Source organism: Urocitellus parryii, chromosome 11 (genome assembly GCF_045843805.1).
Source record: "Urocitellus parryii isolate mUroPar1 chromosome 11, mUroPar1.hap1, whole genome shotgun sequence".
NCBI classification, from domain to species: domain Eukaryota; kingdom Metazoa; phylum Chordata; class Mammalia; order Rodentia; family Sciuridae; genus Urocitellus; species Urocitellus parryii.
The window spans coordinates 110,195,570-110,218,090 of NC_135541.1; the positions used below are offsets into that span (position 1 = coordinate 110,195,570).

Below are 22,521 nucleotides of genomic sequence, written 5' to 3' on the forward strand. Positions count from 1 at the left end.
AATTTAAAAATCAAAATTTCTGTCACCTAGAAAGATGAATGATGAAGATATTTGATGAATTCTTTCAAATTCATTTTATGCATAATTGTCATCATTCTTTCTATACAACTTACTGTCTAGTGTTTCCCATTTACAATGATGAGTTTTCAATTGGTGAAATTTCAAGAAATCTTTCACAGAAATTGTACAGAAGAGAACAGAAGCAGAAAGAAGCACCTGGGTCTTTCTGACTTCAGACTTCAGGACCAGGCAGAGATGTGGTAGATTTCTGAACATTTTCCTTGTCCTACATGGTCCTTTCTGTCCTCTCCTGGATGACCTCAGAGGCGTTCTATTTACTCTTTTATAGCCATTCTGTTCCTCATTTCTCTCACCCTCCCCATTCAGACTAACCCAGTCATGGCCCCTCTGGCTACGGGCACTGATAGACTGACCCCTAAAATTCTATGATGGTCCAAAGGTGAGACATCCTTTTCTATTGCCTTCCCTTTCTGTATCATTCCGGGTAAGCCCCTCCCATCTCTGTGTTCAAGTCTTGGGATTTGGGGGTCGGGAAGGTTAGAACCTTTAGGCAAGTGTTCAGCAAAGCTGACGCCTAAATCATAGACCAAAGTTTGTTGACACAAACTCTTCCTCTGGCCTTTCTTGCTTCTGGAGAACATGGAATACATGCTCCCATCCCATGGTCATCTGCTCACAACTTAAAAATTGCAGAGAAAACTCTTGCCAATTCAAGACAAAAATATGAGAAGGGAGTATCCCCAAATGTCCTTCTCTCCACCATGTTTGGGGAACACATGTTCCCAGCAAATGAAGGGAGGGTCAAGTTCATTACAGAATACATTTTCTTTAAAACGCAACATGTAAGAAAGCATCTGGATGCCTCCTACTGTGAGAAGGCTTTGGATTTGGATAGGCACACCACTCAAGCTAAACAGCAGATGTGGTGTCTTGTATTAGCAATTACTAAAAATAGGGTCAGCATTTCATATACTTAGTTGAGCATCAAATGACATCTACCTAGAATCTTCTCAAATTAATATAGAAAAATAGTTCTCCTTTGTAATAAAGCAGAGGAACCCAGTTACTTGGCACTTATGTCAAAATTCAAGTATAACTGATAGAGATTAATTCTCCCATTCCTCACTATGAATAGGAAGCTAATGATAAAAGTCAATTGAACTGATGATAAAGAGCTATACTTCATCTTATTCCTATAGTTAATAATGAACTTACATATTTATGCATAACTATTATATGTGATCTATAATACAATTTCCTTACAAAAATATTATTAGGAATATGGATAAGAAGACATTTTCATGGAAGCTGCAACAAATTCCATGACAGACTGGGTCCTGGGTGCGCTTACAGTACTCTTTCAAGATATCATTCTCTCTCATAAACAGCTATTCTACTGGTCCCAGATGATAGGGCCCCAAAATATGGTCTTAGAGAATATGTATGGAATTAAATAAGTTTGAGAAACAGGTTAAACAATATTTAACAGATTTATTTTCACAAAATTCTCCAATTTTAATCAGCTATGTGTAGTTAAATTTCCAAGACTGTATATAATACACAGTGATTTCCAAGTGCATTTGCTCAGGGTGTGTGTGTTTTTTTTTTTTTTTTAAATAGAGAATTGGGTCTAAATGGTCAAGAACCTACTTTGGAAACACAAGGTAATGGGAACATTTTGGGGGTCTAATTAATCCATTTCTAAAAACCTATACTAAGGAAATTATTGAAAATATTGAGAATCACATACCACAGAGCACATTGTTTATTCCAAAAATATGTAAATAACTTAAATGTTCAACAATAGAGGCATAACTGAGAAAAGTATGGCAATCTATGGAATGCCCCACAGAAAATAGTGATAGATGTGGTATGTGAATGAGTAAAAATTGTGACGTGTTTCAACTGTAAAAATATGGATTAAAAATATTTTTATAAATATTACAACTATGCAAAGAAACAGGTCCATAGAAGGAAGCATAGCAAAATGTCGACATTAATATCAATAGGATCATGACATTGTGAATGTCGTGTATTTTCTTTTTATTCTGTTACCTATCTTCTTACCCCCCTCATTTTCTGTACCATGCCTCCACTGAATAGAAAAATATAATGCATGAAGTTTAAGAATTTGCTTCTCCAGAGAGATGTTATGGTATAGTAAATATAAGCTTAGACAGTTATTGGCTTCATGTGACGAAACAATATAATCTTTAGAACCCCAGAAAATGTTCTGAGACTCTTTACTTGCCATCTTCAGGGTGCAGTTCCTAATTCAAAGACTGAGAACATGGCCCTAACTATGGTGGTGGTGGTGGTGGTGAGGGGGTCTGATGTCCATCTGATGTCTGCTTCCTGTGGATCCCGTGTGGCTCTGAGAGATGTTAATGCCAGGTCAGCCAGTGCTCTCCATGTCACCATGCAGAAGGGGAGGGAGAAGATATGAGGGCATCTGAATTAATTTCAAAAAGTCTCATTCTAAGTGGTTCTCCAGAAACTGGGTCATTTCTGGGCAAGGAGGGTGGAAATGGAAATTAAGTCAGGATTGCCTTGGGCATTGGTGGTTGGTTAGCTCAGTGGCTTTCATCTTTGTTGAGTTTGCTCCTTTTCCTTGTCTACTGTCTCTACATTTTACCTCAGTCTGTTGTGTGCAATGTTAATTAATGGGACCAGATAGTTGTTGGTAGATGGCTAGGCAAAGCCATCTGTCCCATGGGGAAACATCTCTTGGGCTTCATTCAACTGCTTGTGAGCCCAGAGAGCCATTTCATCATTACTGAGGCATGCTTGGGAGAGGTATGCACATTAGTTAAGTTTACAGTCTGAAAATTTTGGGTCTGAATCCCAACTCCATCTCTGGGAGTACTTGTTTTTGTTTGGCCTTGGGAAATTACTAAGCTTTTCACACCCTTGGTTTCACCATCTGCAGATTGGGAGTAATTCTCATAAAATTATTTAAAGGATTAAATGATACAACATGTGTCAAAAGCTTAATACGGTGGCAAACCATCAATAACAGCAGCTAACTTTTGTTATTAGCTACTGGGACTTAAAAATACTACTCTATTTAAAATATGTGTGTCTTTAAATTTTTCTAAAAGTCCATAAAATGTTTTTATTAATAAAAATCAAAATTAGGAGAGCACTACTCTCTTTTACAGATAAGCCAGCCAGGGAGTCATTTATTATTTCCCGTGAATGACTGGGTTTTGAAACTCCTTAGATCCAACGGTCATGTTGCTAGTATCTGCATTTTGGTAATCCAGCCCCCAAGAATTCCATCCAGTTAGTGAGGCAAGTTATTCCTTTCCTGAAACCACGCGGGTCCCTCTAAACCGAGTTCCTGCTCTTCCTCTGTTTGATTTCTTAAAATAGTTCCTGAAGATTTTAACCACAACTGAATCAAAACTAACCAGCCTGTAATTTCCTGGTATGTCCCTGTGGCCTTTCTTTTCAAACAAAACACACGAAAATATGGCATTGAGTTGGCTGATTTCCAGCGTTTCAGGGTTTGACTGGAGTAAGCTGGAAAATGTCTGTGAAAGCTATTCTCATTTGTCTTCCTTACTCTGTTGAGGAGGCTCTGAGTTATTAGTAGCTATGTTATGTTGTATTATCAAACTTATTTATCAGGTAATTTTAATTTTGAATAGTTTTAAGAAAAGTTTACCAAATACTTTCTGTTCACAATTCTTTATATCCTCTTCCTCTTCAATTTTTGTACAAAAGGACACGAGACAACTCTATGACACATACAAGCTATAAAGAGAGAGAGAGCTGTTCTTTTATATAGAAGGTGTGCTTTCTAAAAATTTCAAGAGAATATGGGCTGAGTATTTGAATTTATAAATTAAAACACAATATATTTGGATTTTTTTTTTTTTTTTGTAAAACCAATGCAAACTATTCTTGAATTCAACTCAGAGGCATAAAACTAGTTTGGCCAATTATTTACATGATGAATGATTTTTTGTATTACAGTCATTTTTCTTCTGCTTTTAAAAATGAATAAATGTTTTCTTTAGCTAAATTCTCAATGAGTTTTGTTTTTAAATAAATGTTCATAATTGATACGTAACATAAAAGTTGGAGTTAAAAAGAAACAAAAATGTGAGTGAAAATGAAAATTCCAATAAGTAATTAAAATATGATTCAGAATAGAAACTAAGCAATTTATCTTAAAACCATGATGAACATTCTGAGAATATGTGTGCCCATTACATTGTTACTCTAAATGTTTGTTTCAATAAATGTTTGTTGAATTAATGAGTTGAGAACAGATTAGTAATGATAAAACTAAAACTGCAAAATAAATGTTCAGATAATGACCTAAGGAAAATTCATTCCTAAGCAAACTGCTCTCTTATTAAAAAAGAAATAATAAAATCTAATTTGAGATTTTCATTCCTAAGCAAAACACCCTTATTAAAATTTTAAGAAATAATAAAAAAAATCTAACTAATTTAGGATTATTTTACAAGAGGCAGATTCAGAAATTCTGAAATACTAAAATATATTTACAGAATATGGTATACATATTTGGAAGTAAGTGATGAGGAGTTATATTATATCAAATAGATAAATTTTTTTTCAAATAGATTCAACTTATTTCCTATTAGAGGCTGGCATTTGTGTCCTTCAAATTCCCATGCTAAAGGCTTTGAAACTGTTCTCGAAAGTCTCTTTCCTTGTATTTTTAAAAATATTAATTAGCCAGCAAGTTTTCTCGCAAAGCAGAAAGCAAAAGCAATGCTAAGCATACGCCAGAGTGAAGTTTTCTAAGTTATTCAACTTACTGGAGTCTAAAATAACATCTTCATCGTATTTGGCAATTGAAACTATTATTTGTCATTTAGTTTTAAGAAAAGTTTTTATCTATTAAAACAGGATCAAATATATAGTGATGTATCACATTTGTTCTCCTGGGGAAAAAGACTAGGAAGCTACTTATATTAGATATTTTTGTCCTTGCCTTCTCCCTAACAGTTTCTATAATTGTCACTATGGATACTTTTAAAGCATTCATTCTTAAAAGTACAATTCTGAAAATTAAACCCAGAAGATAGAAAACAATCTCTGGTTGTGCAAAAGTAAGCAATATGATGCGATTAGCATTTGAAAGGAAACACCTATATAACCTTCTTGTTGTGATTCGAAAGCCGAAGCTTCAGTTCCTTGCCTTGGAGGAATCACAGAATCTTGTCCTAGGCTCAGGAAAGAGGAAGAGGTTGAGTAAAGTCTTCTTTTCTTTTCCCTTTCTTTATTCATTTTCTAATGCACAGCATGATATCAGTTTTACATACTTTTATTTTTCTTTCTGCCAAACCCAGGGCTGATAAGCATTAACCTCAATTGTTCCAACTGACCTCTTAGGCAGAGTTGTTGAAATGAACATAGATTACATCATTTTGCAAACAAGTCCTTTCATCTCTCCTTTCTAAGAGTACTTTCTGGAGAGTATTCTATTCCAATCAGTTTTCATCAATTTATTTAGCACCTACTCATATGGTTTTGACTCAAAGATTTGGGGGCTGGTGCATTGGGGACCCAAAGTTAAGATGTTAAATTGGATTATGTAATTGTTGGCTCTTAATTGCTTAGAGTTCTCTTACTGGGTCTAATACATTTTTCCTTCAATATTTGGAGTACAAGCCCCAATTCCTTGTGACTTGCATATTTTCAACAAATGAATTAATATTATTTCCCTACCATTAGAATCTCATAACAGTATTATTATAGCTCACAATTCAAAGACTTGCTGAAAAAAATAATAGTGCAAGAATATTATTATATCATTGCATGCTTTAAAAATTTTCCTAAGCAACCAGGATATTGTTTATTGTTACTTAAAGTTTGTTAGCCAAAATCAGTAAGCTACTCCTATGAAAAATAATTATTGACTTAAAATCGGTGGCAAACAAGTAAATTGACACTTTTTAGCATGCTATTTATAGGTACTGTGGGAAAGTACAAAACACATAGAAAATGCAGGAATTTTCACAAGACTTGCAGTCTACTTTTTATAATTCAGATTTCCATATGACATTGGAATTTAAATAGGCAAGACTAGATGTTACTGTACTAGTTTCAGATTTTCCAATTTTTCTTCTGCCAAGTCTTAACTTTCCTGAGTATTTCTTAAGGTACATATCTTTTGTACATGATGGAAAGAGCTTCAATAGATGGAAAAGTATAACATTGACTGTATTCATATGAGCAAAATTTTCCTGGAGATAGAATGTGCTACACTAATGGAGGCTATATGGGGAATATCTTTGAAAAACTTAAAATCCTTACATTGCAAACAGAAAGTGGAATTATTACTATTATTGCTGTCTACAATTATCCTGTCAAGAGCCCAATTCAAATAGGAAACCCAGATGAGGGGGTCTTGTAAAGGTGAAGAAGGTATTATTGGGGTGTATTCACTTTTTTCTTTTTCTGTTAATTGATTTTGCATCTTCCACTTAAGATCACAAAGAAATGACATGCAAATTCATTTCCTATACATATGTGCATGCACACAAACACACACACATCACACATGTATATACAGAAGAATTTGGCTTTCCAAAAATAGTTCAGCCTCACTTGGAAAATTAAAAAAAGCATTTTTATTTTGAGAAATAATCATTGCAAATCGATTTGAACCTGGCATCACTTTGTTAAAAGTATCTTAGAATATTTTCAGATGCAAATGTGAATTTTTTTAAAAACCATTGCTTTCTGTAGGCAAATTAAATTAAAAAAATCCACATGTGAATAAATTATCAGATGTTTGATATGAAAATAGACGGTCACTTTATTATGAAGGTGCAGATATGCCTACTATTTTAATAGGCATTCCTCAAATCAGAATTAACTATTTAAATTATTTTATATGATACTCAATAGGATATTCAATAGGATATCATATAAAATAATGTAAATGGTGAGATTCTGACTTGATAGTTTTTTCCCCTTTTATACATTTCCTTCTCCTGACTCCCATTTCCTGGATTCCTTCCTTGCTGCAATTATATAAATATACTAGCACAAAAACAATCCTTAGCATTCGTTCTCGATACTGTCATTTTGGTATGTAGGGGGGATTTATTTTTAATGGATTCAGCCTAATTCCTCTAATAGAACTGTGGATAGCCTTTCCCCTAAGAAGTAGAGGTGACAGCTGAATTTGCCTGGTAACACTTAATGGTGGCTTAAGAAGAAAGGAAGTGCTTCTGTAAAAACCTGGCTCAGTTTCACTCACTGCTTGTCCTCTGTAGATGACCTACCGTGCCATACGGTACCTTCTTTTCATTTTCCCGTCTCTGTTGGTCTTTTAATTTAATCTGGAGAAGTTGGAATTTCAAGAGTTTTCCTACCAGTGGTAGGGTTAAATTTTCTCCACTGTCCATAATTGTTTTTGCTGCCACTAACACCTATGAAGAAATACAATTATTAGTAAAAGTGATATTTTATAACCTTTGCCACAGTCTGTTGATTAAAAGAAAAAGGGCATTTTATGTTTTGTAATATTCATCTTACTGCTAAGATAGATGCCTTAATAATAACCAAAAAAAAAAAAAAAGACAAGAAAAGAAAAAAGAAAAAAAATACCAAATGCCATCGAGAGGGGCATTTACCCTCTACTTTAAATAGGTTGGGCAGCCTGAATATCAACTTTTCCCCCCAATAACGTAGAGTGCTTCCCACAGTGGTGTCAGACTCAAGACTTCCAAAGAAGGTCAGAGTTAAGACAGGTAGGTTCCATGTTGGGATGACTGACGGGTCACTTTCAGGGTACAGAAAGTCTTTTGTTGTTTGGCGTAGCCAGTAGTCCAAACTGTCAGACTTTGACTGATTAGGGCATTATAAATTAAACAGGGTTTTTATAAAAGTGGAAATGACTATGTTAGCAGTCTTTTATTTCTCGGTGACCAAATTCGAATGAAAGATAAAAGCTGCTTGCCACAGAGGTGCCTTACGAATGCTGCTCCCCCCTTGGAACTCAATGTTGATCCTGTTGGTATGCAGCCTAATTGGGGTGAAACAAGGTTATTGAGTTTTCTTTGGGTGACGACAGCCACTAGGAACATACAGCTGTATTGTCCAGATGTGGGCCACTGACAGCCTGTTTTATGAGTGTGTTTTTTACAGCTTGTTTCCCCTAAATTTCACACAACTCTCTAACATCTGGGCCCTTTTCCTTGGAGCCCTATAACCACTTTATTTACTGCAAAAAAAATAAAATCACGTAAAATATACCATAAAAGTTGTTACGTGTTTCTCTTTATTCATGTTGTCTCCCTAATAAAGTTCACCTCTGCCTGAAGGACTGTCACAGGAATAATCTAGTTAGAGTATTTTTCAGCTTTTGTTTTTAAGCGAGCATCATATTTATTTATAACCTTGGGATGAATTAGGTGTTACTAAAATGTTCTGACACGGTCCTCCCACCCCCACCCCCAGCAGTCACTCCTTGGGGCGCATATGGTGTCAATTTCAGGCCCAGAGTCTCAGACAATGACCGCGTGCACTGCATCTTTCGGGCTGTGTCTTGTCTGGGGTTTCCACTGGTTCTTGGTCAGGGCTTTCATGACTGGTCCAGTTCCTTTGACTTTCCCCTTTGCCAAGGGAAATAGCGGAGAGAGGGAGGTGTGTATTTCGTTTCTAACTGCAGAAGGCCCTGTGGATTATCATGTGCCAAAATGTAACTGGACCTCTCAGAGACCACAAAGGGGTTTCCCAAATTGCATAGCAGAATAGGAAAGCAAGGGAAAGGATTCCTTCAAAACCACCTTTGCTAAAAACCAGAGGAACAAACCAAGAGTCAGAAAGCTTTGTGTGTGTCTAAGTCGGCACTCTGCATAAAGCACAGTGCTTTGCTTTCATGGCACTTCTGTGCCTGCTAACAGGATTTAGGGAAAGGGACATGATATCTGTGATTTCTGTGAGGGGGGAAAACTAACAAGACACCTGCAGAACCCCACCAGTTAATGACAACCAGATTCAAGGTGGAAGGGAATCCTAAGGGGACCACATGTCAGGCACTCACTGCAAAATAAAGTCTCTGAGGCTTGATCCAACCCCGAGAGTAGACCTCAATATTTGGTTTGAAATGGAATTTTTTAATACCAGCTAAACAACATGCTGACAATCAGGCTGCTTTGTGACATCTGGTCCCAAATATTCAAATTTGAGTTCTGAAAGCTCATGGCAGCCTAGCATGGAGTGATTCCCTGTACCACAAAGTTAATGACAGTGTTGAAGGGAAGTCAACCCTGGAGTGGGGTACCCAAGAGAAGTTGTGGAGTCTTTTCTTCTGATGATCTGTGAAAACAGGATATTCACCTGTGCTGGGGGAATGGGAGCTTGGGTGAAGGCTGCCTGCAGTCATGGTGATGGATGGGATGTCTTTGGAGGTGTTTTCTATCCCCTTGTGTCCAGGAGTCTATGCATATTACCTGACTGAATTAAAATACATTCAAAGTATGACAAAACATACCCACAGAAAGGTATTTTATAGGCCAGAGAAGCTATTTCTTGTCTGTCAGTGTTGATCAGAACAGAACTGGGATGGTTTAAAAGTAACAGTGACATCCTGCCATGATCTGGGGACATAGGCTATGGAGGATGTCACTGGTATTGTGGGAACCTGTGTTGTCCTGATGTGTGGACACAGAGGGATTGCAGAGGGCAGGGTGAGGTAGCAGTGAGGAGGTCGTGGAGAGACTCTTCTTCCTCTCAGATATCTGGGGCAGCCCACATGGAGGCCAGCTTGCCCATTAGCAATGGCAGAGGCTCGGAAAACTTGTCCTCCCCACGGCTGCGCCAGTGAGACTTGACACTCACAAATGCCACTTTTTTTTTTTTAAATTTTAATTTTATTTGTTTATTTATTTTCACAAATGCCACTTTTGATGCTGCAATGTTGCGATAACTAACAAAAATGAAAGGCTGGACTGAACTAAAATCTGAGACTGGAAATGTCCATGATGCATGGATCATATTCAGGAGAGGCAGACAAAGAAAGAGGTGTTCAAATTAATTTCCATTGAAAATATTTTCATCTCACACCCCATAATTCATAATTCCACCCGGTCAGTAGTTTGGTCTCAGATGAAAAAAATACAAATTCTCAGGGGGACCTTCGCAAAGGATGTCTTTAAGGGAATTAAAAATTGAAGAAGAGATGGAATTTAAGAGTAAATGTACCTTCTCACTCAACATTCCAGAAGAACTTTCCCTCCGTAGGCTTACTTGTATTAATAAAAGGAAAACAATCAGACCTTCAACCTGCCAGCATTGGTAGTTTGTCCAGTGTTTATAGTCAATGTGCCTGAGTGGGTGTGTGCACATGTGTGCAAGTACATGCAGCAAGCTTCCAAAGGCAAGAGATGGGGGAAGAAGGGCACACGGGGAAAATGGTGAGCTGGCAGTGGGTGGGGACTAACTAACTGGACAAAAATCTGTTTCCCTAATTAGGCAGAAATACCATCTTAAGTGGGTTAAAGCCTGGATACTCGTTGGGCTAAAATATCTAGTAAGTGTGCCTGGCTTGAGTTAGAGACTAAAAAAACAAAAACAAAAATAAAACCCCCACTAGTCTTATGGGCATATGGGACTCATTAAAATGGTGCAAACTTGCCAGGTAAAGCCTGAGAGTCCCCGGACCTCCTCAGGTCAGGGAACCGGGCGGAAGGGCCTGCCAGGACTGGGGAGGTTCTGGGCCTCGTGACCAAAGGTGGTCTGTTCTGTGAAAGATGGCCGCAGGAAAAAATTAAGTCTCCAAGAGTGTAGTTGGGGAAGAAAGACCTGTTTATTGTGTGAAGATATTTGTTTTGTAGGTTTTCTCTTTCTCTTAGAATGTTTGTGATTCAGAGTACACTAAAAATGATTTCCTTGGCTGGGGTTCCAGTCCACCCACACATATTAGTGCCTTCTCCTTCCCCTTTAAACCAATCCTTCTCCCATTAGTAAGCACAAATGTCTGCCTACCCGGTGCTTAGAAATTCTTCACACAGAACTTCTATTCATCTTGCTCCCCTTACTGTGGGTTAACATCTGCACATCAGAGAGAACTTTCAACTTTCTTGGGGCGGGATTGGCTTATTTCATTGAGCACATTCATTTCTGGATCCATCAATTTACTGGCTAATGTCATAAAATTATTCTCTGTATGACTGAGTAGTATTCCATTGTATCTCTATACCACATTTTCTTTATCCATTCATCTGTTGAAAGGCACCTAGACTGGCTCCATAGTTTAGCTGTTGTGAATTGAGCTGTTATAATAGAACAGATAAACGGGAATGAAGGGAAGGGAGGAGGAATAGGAATAGGAAAGACAGTAGAATGAACTGCACACAACTTTCCTATGTACATACATGAAGACACCACAATAAACCTCCACATCATGTACAACCACAAGACTGGGATCCCAATGAGAATAAAATGTACTACATGTTTGTGTTAATATGTTAAATTGTACTCTACTGACATGTTTATCTAAAAAGAATAAATAAAAAAAGAGAAATGCTTCACACATTCCCATGAAAACCAATGGATGGATGGATGGACGTGTAAATGGATGGAAAGAATGGACTCCTAGGAGGATTTCTGCCTGATTTTCCTGGTGTGCTTGTAAGGAAATACAGAACAGCCTGAATCATTGCTTAATTTGCTGCACATTCAATTCCAGGTAATATCTGAGGATGTACAAAGATCTGCATGTCTCTTGTGGAACAGGCTTTGGTGGTGGAGAGAGCAAAGTGTACCTGTGTGAAGTAAAGAGGGGAAGGTAATAGAAGAGCAATAGTCTGGGAGAAGATTTCCCTGCAAGTAGCCACCAGTTCCCCTAAAAGAACCTTTTAGATTCAGAGCCTTGCTTGAATCCCACTGGCCTACTGGGGTTTGTTGCAGTTAACTATAATAATTCCCAAAGTCTGACTTCATATTTAACCCATTTTCTTTGGGTTAACAACTTTGGATTGGCTTGGATACATAAAGACCTCAGCAAACTGGAGCAGAATCCATAACCTAGAGCTGATTCAGTCCAGACTAGCACAGGGTGCAGCAAATCAGCTTTGACACAGAGAAAATGACTTTTTTTTTTTTTTAGTCATATTCTTTTAGGGAGCTCATCTCCTTAATACATTATTGATTTAATAAAGGAGGAGTGTTCTCATTTTTCATTAGTGAAAAGAAAGTATACCCCAACTCCTTCCACCATCCCTCTTCTTAGAAATCATCCATCAGTGTTCACCAATTCTTGTGCACTCTTCCACAATTCCCCACACATGCCTAAGCATATGTATGTACATCCTTTTTATGTTTTGTACTAATGGGATGATGCTATTCATATTGTCAAATGATTTGTGGCTTGTGCTTTTACATACAAACATAACCAGCACAGCTTTCTGCTGGTGGGTTTTGTTAAGTAGTCATTCTGTAGTAGACAGGAGAGTCTTGTCTTGTGTGAGTGTTTGGCCGTTTATTTAACTAGTTCCTGTTGACATATAGGCTATTTTCCTTTCTATTAAGTGCATACATATTTTTGTTGATAGCTGTTTTGTCCTCACCAACATTAATGAAAGTGTCTGCTTCCCCATCTGCTGATCCACATTGGGCAGAGTTCTCTAGCTTCATTCTGTATTGGTGCTGATAGATTTTTCAGTGAGGATGGAAATTTTCTTTATCTATACTGTAAATATGGTAGCCACTGACCCTGACCACAGGTGTCTATTGAGTAGTTGAATATTGCTAGTGAGACTGAGGAACTGAATATTTTTTCATTTTTTTTAATTGATTAAAATTTAAATGCTAGTAGTTGCTGTTTTGGTCAGGGTAGAGTCTACATGATGCTGTAAAGTTTTTTTTTTAAAGTATTTTATTTAAAATTAGGTTTATGCTATAATCCCATTATGTTGTCCCTTTAATTTTACCCCCAATCTGAAAGCACCATCCTTGGCATATTTTATCATGGCAGGAGATGTTTGTACACATTTATTAAGACTCAGATTCATATAGTGCTCGAAGTGAGAAGCAATGAGAATCTATGGCTTGCAGGCTAGGATCATTGCTTCTGGTCACTCAAAAAATCTGCCCTCGAATGAAAGTAACTAATGGAAGTATGGGGCAAAAATAGAAGAATGCAAGTTTTTCTCTGTACACCTCTGTGTACTCCTTCTAGCTGCCCAATGCCATTTGTTTTCTAAATCCCTCTTGCCAGTAAAATGGAACAGATTTAACTTGATGACACACTTTGAATGAAGTTTATACCAGGGAGCTAGCTATATTTCAAGATTTTGTCCTCACTGTAGAAGAAGAGGGACAAGTAACTGATGAAATTATTTTAAGCAATAAGTAATAGATGTTGCAGTTTAAAATTTAGAGTAGGGGGTAGCTCTTCTCTCTAACCTATAACTTAACAGCACTGGAGCCCAGCTGTGAGGGTGAACATAGTTCTGGGTTTTGTGGTGCCTTGGTTTCACTGCCTGGAGTTGCCATCATATGCCAGAATTAAGTTTTTCAGGGAAAAGACACTTAACAGAAACTGGAAGCCTCCTTCCAGCCAGAGTCAGAGGAGCTCAAGACCAGAGAAAGTGTGTGGGTGGCTAGGGCAGATTCTTCCATCTGTGGGAAGGAAGTAAGAAAACTTGCTGCAGGGTGTAAAAACCGGGCCTGTCTGTGCATGATGTGTGTGACCTGTGGAGGTGTGATGGATCACATGTGGATATAGGTTTCTACATGAATGTGTGTGCATGTGCATATGTGTGCACTCAATTTATGTTTGTGTGCAAAGCTGCCCTCAGGGATAATTAAAAACTTTAAGATATTCTAAATCTAAACATACTGTCAAAACCTGATATTCGTGCCTGTTGAGGAATTAATAAAAAAAGAAGAAAACTAAGATTTTTCCATTAGCACTTTAAAATAAATACAGATGACTATTTACCTCTTCTATCTATCTGGAGAATATAAGGTATAATGTTTATCTTTAAATATTCATCAGGTTAAATGTGCATAGTATTCATTATTGTAAACCAGGTCTGTAGCCCACCTTCAATGTTCATGGCTTGGGTAGTGTGATTGTTTACTTATGCACTTTGCTTTTGCCTTATATTTGGCAATTAAATAAATGTCATTTAAAAGTCAGACTAATTATTGCCCCAATGTGCATGTGTTTCTGTGTGAACAAATTTATCAGTGTTCAGAGTGGAAGGTTGCTTTCCGTGGGCCTGATTCTACACATTTGATGAAAAAGGTGATCTGCAAATCATTGAAAAGAGAACATTTCATGTGCAATGTGGGGAATTTTAGTACCTTTGATACAAGGGGTGATGGGCTAGTTACTGAAGCCATTAACTGCTTGTGTGCAACTTCGTGCAAGAGTACAGGCTGTGTTTGTACTCCTATCTTTCCGAAAATCACAGGACAGTCTTGGACAAAATATTTAATACTTTAAGCTTCAGCCTTTTAAAAAAGAATCTACAGCAAATCTTCTCAACAGGGGCACTATTGACATTTTGAGTCAGGTAATTTTTTTGTTTGTAATTCTCGGAGATTTGCAGGACAGTTAGTGCAATTGTGGCTTCTACCCAGCAGGGATGACTAAAAGCATCTCCAGGAATTGCAAAAGGTGTTCTGAGGGCGGGGACAAAACTGTCCTTTATTGAGAGCAAAAAGATCTATAGGAAGAGAATATGAATATTGCTACTTTCACAAGAATATATTGAGAATTAAATAACACTATATGAAGATTAAGCATGGTGAATGATATGCATGGTAATCCCTCCCTCAAGTTAGCTCTTACTGCTATCCAGACGTGCAGGACAGAATTGGAGTTCTTGAAGACCTTCTAGTCCAGGTCTGAAGATGAGAAAAGGTCAATACCCTGAAGTGTATACCAGTGGGTTAGCTGTATTTTGACATTTTTATCCTTTTTATAGAGAAAGAGGGACCAGAGATTGATGAAATTATTTCAAGTAATAAGTAAGAAGTAATAGATGTGGTGGAGGAGGCAACTTTAGAATTTGGAGGAGGAGGTAACTCCTTTCTCTAACCTAAAACTTATAGCACGGAAGCCTGGATCAGTTTTGCAGATGAACCAGTAACTTTTCTTTATTATCAGCTGGTAGGAAGGAACCTGGCTGATGCATTCATTCACCCTTTGTCTAATCAGAGACAAATCAAGATCCATGTAGAGAAGGTAGAGATAAAAAGAGAGGGTGCAAGAAGATATTTTGTTACAGAGCTGTGTACAATGCAGAGAATGCAAGGAACAGAAATCATGCTATTCTTGATCTCTTCTAAAAGGTGAAACAGGAGTTTTATGAAGACCGTTCTGCAATTCCATCCACCTCCTTTCTGGGTCCCTCTGCTCTCTTCCCTCCTTCATTCCTTCTGCATTTATTAAGTGCCAACTATATTTTAGTCGTTGAATTACTTGATCCTTTATGCGTCTAGTCTATCCAATTCACATTCTTTAAGTAATGAATAATTTCCAATGAGGCTTAATTGGAAAAACAGCTGGGAGGATGAAGGCAGCAGAGAGAGAAGGCAACGGAGGGAAAGAGGAAGAAAAAAAAAAGAACATGAATGACTGAAACATATTTTCTCACTCCGAGAAGAGGAAAAGAAAATAATCAAGCAATATTAAACTGTCTATACATAAATTTAAAGGTGACAGAAGATACAGGTTCCTATAGATCATGATGTCTGTGTAACACAAATGGAACGTTAGGAAAGCGTTCGGACCACAGCTTGGTGAGAAGTTCGTAATGATGATAAATATCCATAGCAGGTGACTTCTAGATCATTTTCAGCTGTCCATAATTAAACTGGTATCCATCTCTCCACAATGTCAGGCCTGTAAAATAATTCCAGTCATTGGACCCCTTACATCTGTGCTGAAATGAAATAATATTTGGCAGTAACAAGGAGTCACTGAAACTAAATAAACAACCCCTTTCAAGACTACATAAAAGTTGGTAACATAATAACATTTGACAGGGATTAAGACCTCTTTGGGGTTTTAAGGAAGTTTCAGAAGCAGCAATAACAAATACATGGAAGGTAGAACAGATCTCTGCTGTAACAGACATGTATAATTTGAAATGTAATGAATCTCCCAAGGGAGATGTGTTTTGAACATCTAGTATGTGTGTAGTACATGTCAAAAAGCACAAGGCTGGTTTAGAAGCATTTGTTAGGCTAACTCTAAAAAAGCAAAGCTGCCTGCTTATTAAGGAGTGTTTTGGGTTTTGTATACCTGCAAAATGTTTAGTGGCACACAAAACCGATGTGATGAAATGTACAAGAATGACATACAAAGTGAAGGCCTTTCTTTTGGTGTGAATTAGCAATGCATGAATCTATTACATTATTATGGCAATTTCTCTTTAAGATTGTCATCTTTTCTTTAATCCCCAAATACTTCCACCCCTCTGAAATCATTCTTGGTCTTTCAGTTGAAGTGACCATCTCCTCTCTGAACAACCTACCTACCACTTTTTCCTGTTTGCTAAGGGATTCGGATCTCTCTCCCAATGGAATCATTTGTATGCAGGGTTGGTCTTCTCTATTATCTCAAGGGTCAAGTCCTTTTTCTGATTCATCTTTCTAAATCCTCTCATGGAATATAGTGCTCATGTAGACATAATGTGTACTCAGTCATTCAATAAATCCAAGAATGGTCTTTGGAGTTATTTATGGCTAGGCTTGAGGAGAGTGTTTTCCAATGATCATAGCTACAATTGCAGAGCTCTCAGGGTAGACTGCGAGTAGTAGTGGATTCTCAGACTAACACGAATAATTACTCAGCACACACCACGTGTAAGACAGGGACTGTTGAAAGCACTTGACTTATTCTAACCCATTTAACCCTCCCCTGTCACTCCATTTTATTAGGTGAGGAAACTAAGGCCTGGCCAGCACATAGTTAGTACAGGGGTGATTTTTCGTTTCCAGAGCTCTCTTCCTAATCACTCTATGCTGTAGACTCACAACGGGCTTCTTTACCCTGTAGCTGGAGCTACTGTACTCCTGCCAATCTCCAACTTAGCTGCAGGGATTAGAACTTTATAGCCCACATTTTTGTATTTTCTAAGAGTCCTGAAATACTGTTACTACTCTTAACTTGTTTGCCCATATCTAGTGCTTCAGCTTCAGATCATTTTTTTTTTTTTTTTGAGACAGGGTCTTCCTAAGTTGCTTAGGGACTCGCTAAGTTGCTGCGGCTGGCTTTGCACTTGCAATCTTTCTGCCTCAGCCTCGAGAGCTGCTGGCATTACAGGTGTGAGCTAGTGAGTGCTTCAACCTCAAATCACTGAGCGGATTCTTTTTTCTTGAGACCTTTCTTCAGGAGCCTCAGTTCTGATGGAGCATCTATCTTTTGTCCTTTATCTTAGAAACTACCCAGGCTGACAGCCACCTCCACTCTCTAGCCTCCTTTTCCTTCTTGTTAAACCCAAATCATTGTTAAAACCCTGCTTTAAGTTTGGGATTGGTGACAGAGACCCTGCTTGTCACCGATTGACCTACGCTGCCTGTGCTGAGATGTCTGTGTATGGCTGGTTTCTGAACTCCCTGCCCCCAACACTGGCACACTACAGGTGTCATTTGCCATTTGGTTTGGAGAGTATGCCTCACTCCCCACATTGCAGGTGGCTGGCTGCTCATGGTCTTGCTCGCTTTCTGCCTAGAAAAATCTGACTTTTCTTCAGGCATTTATCCTCCTTCCACCCAGAAACAGCTAAATGGGTAGAATGGTTTGTACTAAAACATAATACTAACTTCTCTTGTCCTTGACTGGGTCAGGATGTGCATGTGACCTTGTTCAGCAGGGGTGGAGGGTGGTGAAGACTGTTTTTCTGGGGCAGCTGGATCTGGCTTCCTGGGTCCTGACAGAGCTTGGGGAAGAGTCCTGAAGAATGGGATTCCTGCCGCCACCTTTCCTCCATCAGGGAGTTGAAACCACCTCAAAAATGAAGGGAGGATCAAGGGCTCTGCAGGCCTGTGGGGCTGCAGCCCCTGTCTCTGAAGCCTGCTGAGCTGCTAGATGGATAAGTCAGTATATTCTTTTATTATTTAAGCTGGTTTTGATTTTTTTTTGGTTAACTTGGAAGCAAGGTGAGCAAGTAGATATGGATGTGGAGAGATTTATTGCCTGCAAATTAATAGACATTTAAAAAAATTAACCCGTGTGATTCCTAGACCAGCAATGTCAGCATCACCTGGGAACTTGTATAGAAATACAATTCTTGGGCTGCAGCCCAGAGCTGCTGAATCCCAAACCTTGAGGGAGGGGCCCAGCTGACTTAAATAAGCCCCTAGAAGCATTGCTTTATTCCTGGTTTCTTTTGTGGTCTCTCATAACAATGTATCTAATGCATGTTATCAATTTTACCTGAGTCCCTCTGCTTACTCTCAGTTAACGGACATCTATTTTGCTTTATTATGATAATTATTTTTAGAGTCACCAAACCCCCCATTGCAGGGGACACTCTGGGGTGGGGTGGGATTTCTGCTAATCCTGCGAGGTAAAGCAAATGTGCAGTGTGCCAGTCTTATTTTATATTTTCCTAAGTGCTCTGTTCCTCCACAATGACCAGAGTTGCAGTGTTCTCCACCAGGTGGCGCCCTTCTAGGCTGTGGTCACTGCCTAACTAAACTTCTGCCTATCAGGAGGGCTTGTTCTTTTTGAGTTTCCTTGTTCTCCCTAATCTCATTAGTTGGCTACAGGGTACATGCAGGATATGTCTCCTGGCTGCCTAGCGAGGAAGTTCTGTGTGAACACACGGATGCTGCGATTTCCTGTAGGACAGTGATTCTGCAGTGTGCCCTGTGGGCCACCCACCACAGAATCTATGGAGCCATCCTAAAGATATGGATTCCCTTGGGCTGGGGATGTGGCTCAAGCGGTAGCGCGCTTGCCCGGCATGCGTGGGGCCCGGTTCCATCCTCAGCACCACATACCAACAAAGATGTTGTGTCCACCAATAACTATAAATAAATAAATAAATAAATAAATATTAAAAATTCTCTCTCTCTTAAAAAAAAAAAGATATGGATTCCCTGGGATGTACCCCCATAACCCCAAATTCAATCTGTAGAGGTCAGGGTCTAGCCCATAACCCCAAATTCCATCTCTAGAGGTCAGGATCTAGGAGTGTGACAGTTAATAAGCATTCTAGGAATTCCTAAATAACCCTGGAGGTCATTTACATATCAATAAGAGGGGGGTCAACTAAGGGTTTGGTACTTTCAGTGCTAAACTGGGAAGTCCCTGGCACTCAGGACAAGGGTCACTCTAGGGCAGTAAGTTCTAGGTAAGCCATCTCCAGGCTGTCAGATCTACAGTGAAGGAACATCATCAGCCTGACGGTCCCCTTGCTCTGTTGTCCCCAGTTCTTCCAGCTGTCTGCTGGTGGCCTTCCCAGAGCCTCATGCTCACCCTGGTTTCTGAGCCAATCCTATTGAAGGCAACAGAGGTGGCAATGTTCCTTCTAGCGGTTCATCTCTGATTTGGGATCCAGTAACCTGGTAATAAACCTTCTAGTATGACGTGCATTATTTGGTGCATGCTCTTTGCCGGGCACTCTGCCAAATACATTATTTCACTGGGTCAGGGATTAAGGCACGAGCCCAGGGACATGTGTCAAGTGGACTTTAAATGCAGCACCGTGATTCTAAAGTCTGCTCTTCTAACCAATGTGATTGATGTCTGCCTCTTTTTCCTAACTTCTAGAATTGACTGATATTTTCCCCAGTGAGCTCCTTTCCTAGACTGAAACCCTCAATGAGCTATGAGCCAGGACATCAGTTTACACAGTTCCTTAAGCTCTCAGTTCCTTAGGTTCAGACTCTGAACCCTACCACTCCAGCTGCCTGGTCGAGGTTTCTGTCCAAGTCCTTTCTGTGGAGTCGAATCAGTTCCTACATGGTCTGACTATATCTCCAGTTGCTTTCCTTTCCTATCACTCCTTTCTAGATGCACTTCCTTCTGGGTGTTCATGAGTATGCTCAGGGCCTTTGCACATGCTCTCTCCTCTTTCCCTCCTTCAGAGTGTGGATCCAAATATCATCTTCTCCGTTTTGCCTTTGTGGATTACTCTACTTAAATCAGTAACCCTCTTCCCACTTCCCACCCTTGTTCCCCTTTTCTCCATAGTCTTGTTACCATCTAACATAATACATTATCTTTTTTATTAGTTCCCTTTCACAATTAAAAAGTAATTCCCTCAAGGACATTAGCTTTTATCTGTTAGTTTTTATTATTCTGAATTTAAAACTTAAAACAGAGTAGGTGCTTAGTAAATAATTATTGAATTAATCAGATGGCCACTAATTTTACCAGTTGAATCTCTCATGAACTTTTTCTTTTTGTCTTTGCAGTCCTGGGGATCAAACCCAGGCCTCATATATGCCAGGCAAGCATTCCACCACTGAGCCATGTTCCTAGTCCTTGGATTCCCTCCTGTCGTGATTCAGCCACACCTGGATTTTCTAGCTGCTCTGGATCAATTCTGAGTTACCTGGGGCCCTCTGGAGGGTGCACTGCTGAGCTGTTCACCCTCACACAGAGACTTGTTCTGCAGTTGGACTATCCTCCTGGTGAAATCCTGGTGATGATACAAGCCTGGTCTTATTCCCTTTTTACCATCTAACTGTTGAGATGGAACCATTCTTGGTTATGAATGAACTTGGTGCATATTTTAAGGATCTGCTTTTTTATTCATTAATCAGACCTTTACAGAGCACCCATTGCATTCCAAATACTGGAGATTCAGAGACAAAACAAGTAGCCCCTGCCCACAGTGAGCTCTTGAGTGGAGGAAATGGACTACGAGATGCCCAGGACATGTGAGCAGACGGTGCTGTCAAGGGAGGGTGCTGAGCCATGAAAGGTACCTCATTCATACCAGACCAATCAGCAATGTTTTCCTGCACAAGTTACTCCTCAGGTGAGGTCAAAGGACCAATGGACATGGCTGTGACTGAGGCTAGGTGGTGTGACATGAGGGGAGAAGAGGCAAGGGCAGAGTCCTGGGCAGAAGAGTTGAGGCCAGAGTATACATTTAGGAAACTGGAGAGTGGTTTCAGGTATGGGTGTGGGATAGGGGTGAGGTTGAGGCTGGAGGGAAATAACCAACAGTGAGACCATTGACCACTGGGGGCTTGAACAACATGTTAAAAAGAATTTTGTTTTCATCTTGAAAATCATTTAGAGACTCAGAGAGTTTTGACAGGTGAGCCACGGATCGGCTATGTGATCTTTTTGTGAGCTTAAGCATCTTACTTATCTTTAGTGACTGCTCATACACAGTCAAAAAACAAAACAACAAACAAACAAACAAAAAAAAACCCAGGCTCTAACAGATGTGCTGGTAGCCCATGACAAATCTATAAAACCCTGGAATATGTACTTCAGAGCTTACAGTCTGGACCTTGCCCTCAGCATTGGCTGTGGTGAGTTCCTAGCACCGGAGGCATGCATTTTTAGTACAAGTATTGTAATTGGTCCAGAGTTTATAAAACAGAGATGGCATGTGCCTCTGGGTAAGCAGGCAGGCAGTGCCATCAACCTTGACCAGCAGGGAAACTGTTGGACCCTTCCAAGTGGAGAGGAGAGTTCATCGTAAACAGTGATCTTTTTACTGGCCCAGTCAGCCATATGTCAATACTGTGAGGCTGTGTTTCTCTGAGCTTAGGCTCAAAGGAACCTGGGCGCTTACTCAGCCATAAAGAAGGCTGGAATTGTGGCGTTTGCCAGTACATGGGTGGGACTGGAGACTACCATGCTAAGTGAAATAAGCCAGTCCCCCCAAAACCAAAGACCAAATGTTCTCTCTGATATATGGATGCTAACACACAATAAACGGTTGGAGGAAGGAAAAAAATAGAAGTTCATTGAGGAATGAAGGGAAGGGAGGGAGAATGGGAACAGGAAAGAGCAGAATGAATCAGACATCACTTTCCTACGTTCATGTATGAATACACAACCAGTGAAACTCCACACAGGTACAACCACAAGAATGGGATCCTTATTAGACTACGTTACACTCCATGTGTGTATGATATTTCAGAATACACGCTACTGGCATGTATATCAAAAAAGAACAAATAAAAAATTTACTTAGCATTTGGAAACAAAACAAAACAAAACAAAACAAAACAAAATTTGGTGCTGGTTCATAAGATGGAAGATGTATTCTTGGATTCTCCTGAAGACGCCCCTGATCCCTATCAATGGTACTGGAGTCTGGATTCAGCACTTTTAAACAGCCCCAGGTGATTTTGAGGCATACCACTGTAGGACCACAGGCAGGAAGAAAAGAGGAAAGGTTAGAAAAGGGAGGTGCTCACCCTGAAGGTCTTCCTGCAGCCACCCTGCCCTGACTCCTTGGTCTGAGATTGCTGTCCCTGGTCCCACTGCCATAGACCCCGTTTACATGTCCCCAAGGTTCCTCCTGCCATGGAGCCTCAATTAGCAGTTCTGCATGTGCACCCTTGGGC

General features: G+C 39.4%; 1 protein-coding gene across 1 annotated transcript in view; it reads right to left on the bottom strand.

Annotated features, from left to right (window-relative positions):
• Spag17 (sperm associated antigen 17) overlaps positions 1-22,521 on the bottom strand; it is a 193,264-nt gene that overhangs the window by 125,445 nt on the left and 45,298 nt on the right. The window contains exon 4 of the mRNA XM_026407282.2: positions 7,311-7,442. Coding sequence (XP_026263067.2) covers positions 7,311-7,442 — 132 coding nt within the window. The remainder of the gene's footprint in view (positions 1-7,310; positions 7,443-22,521) is intronic.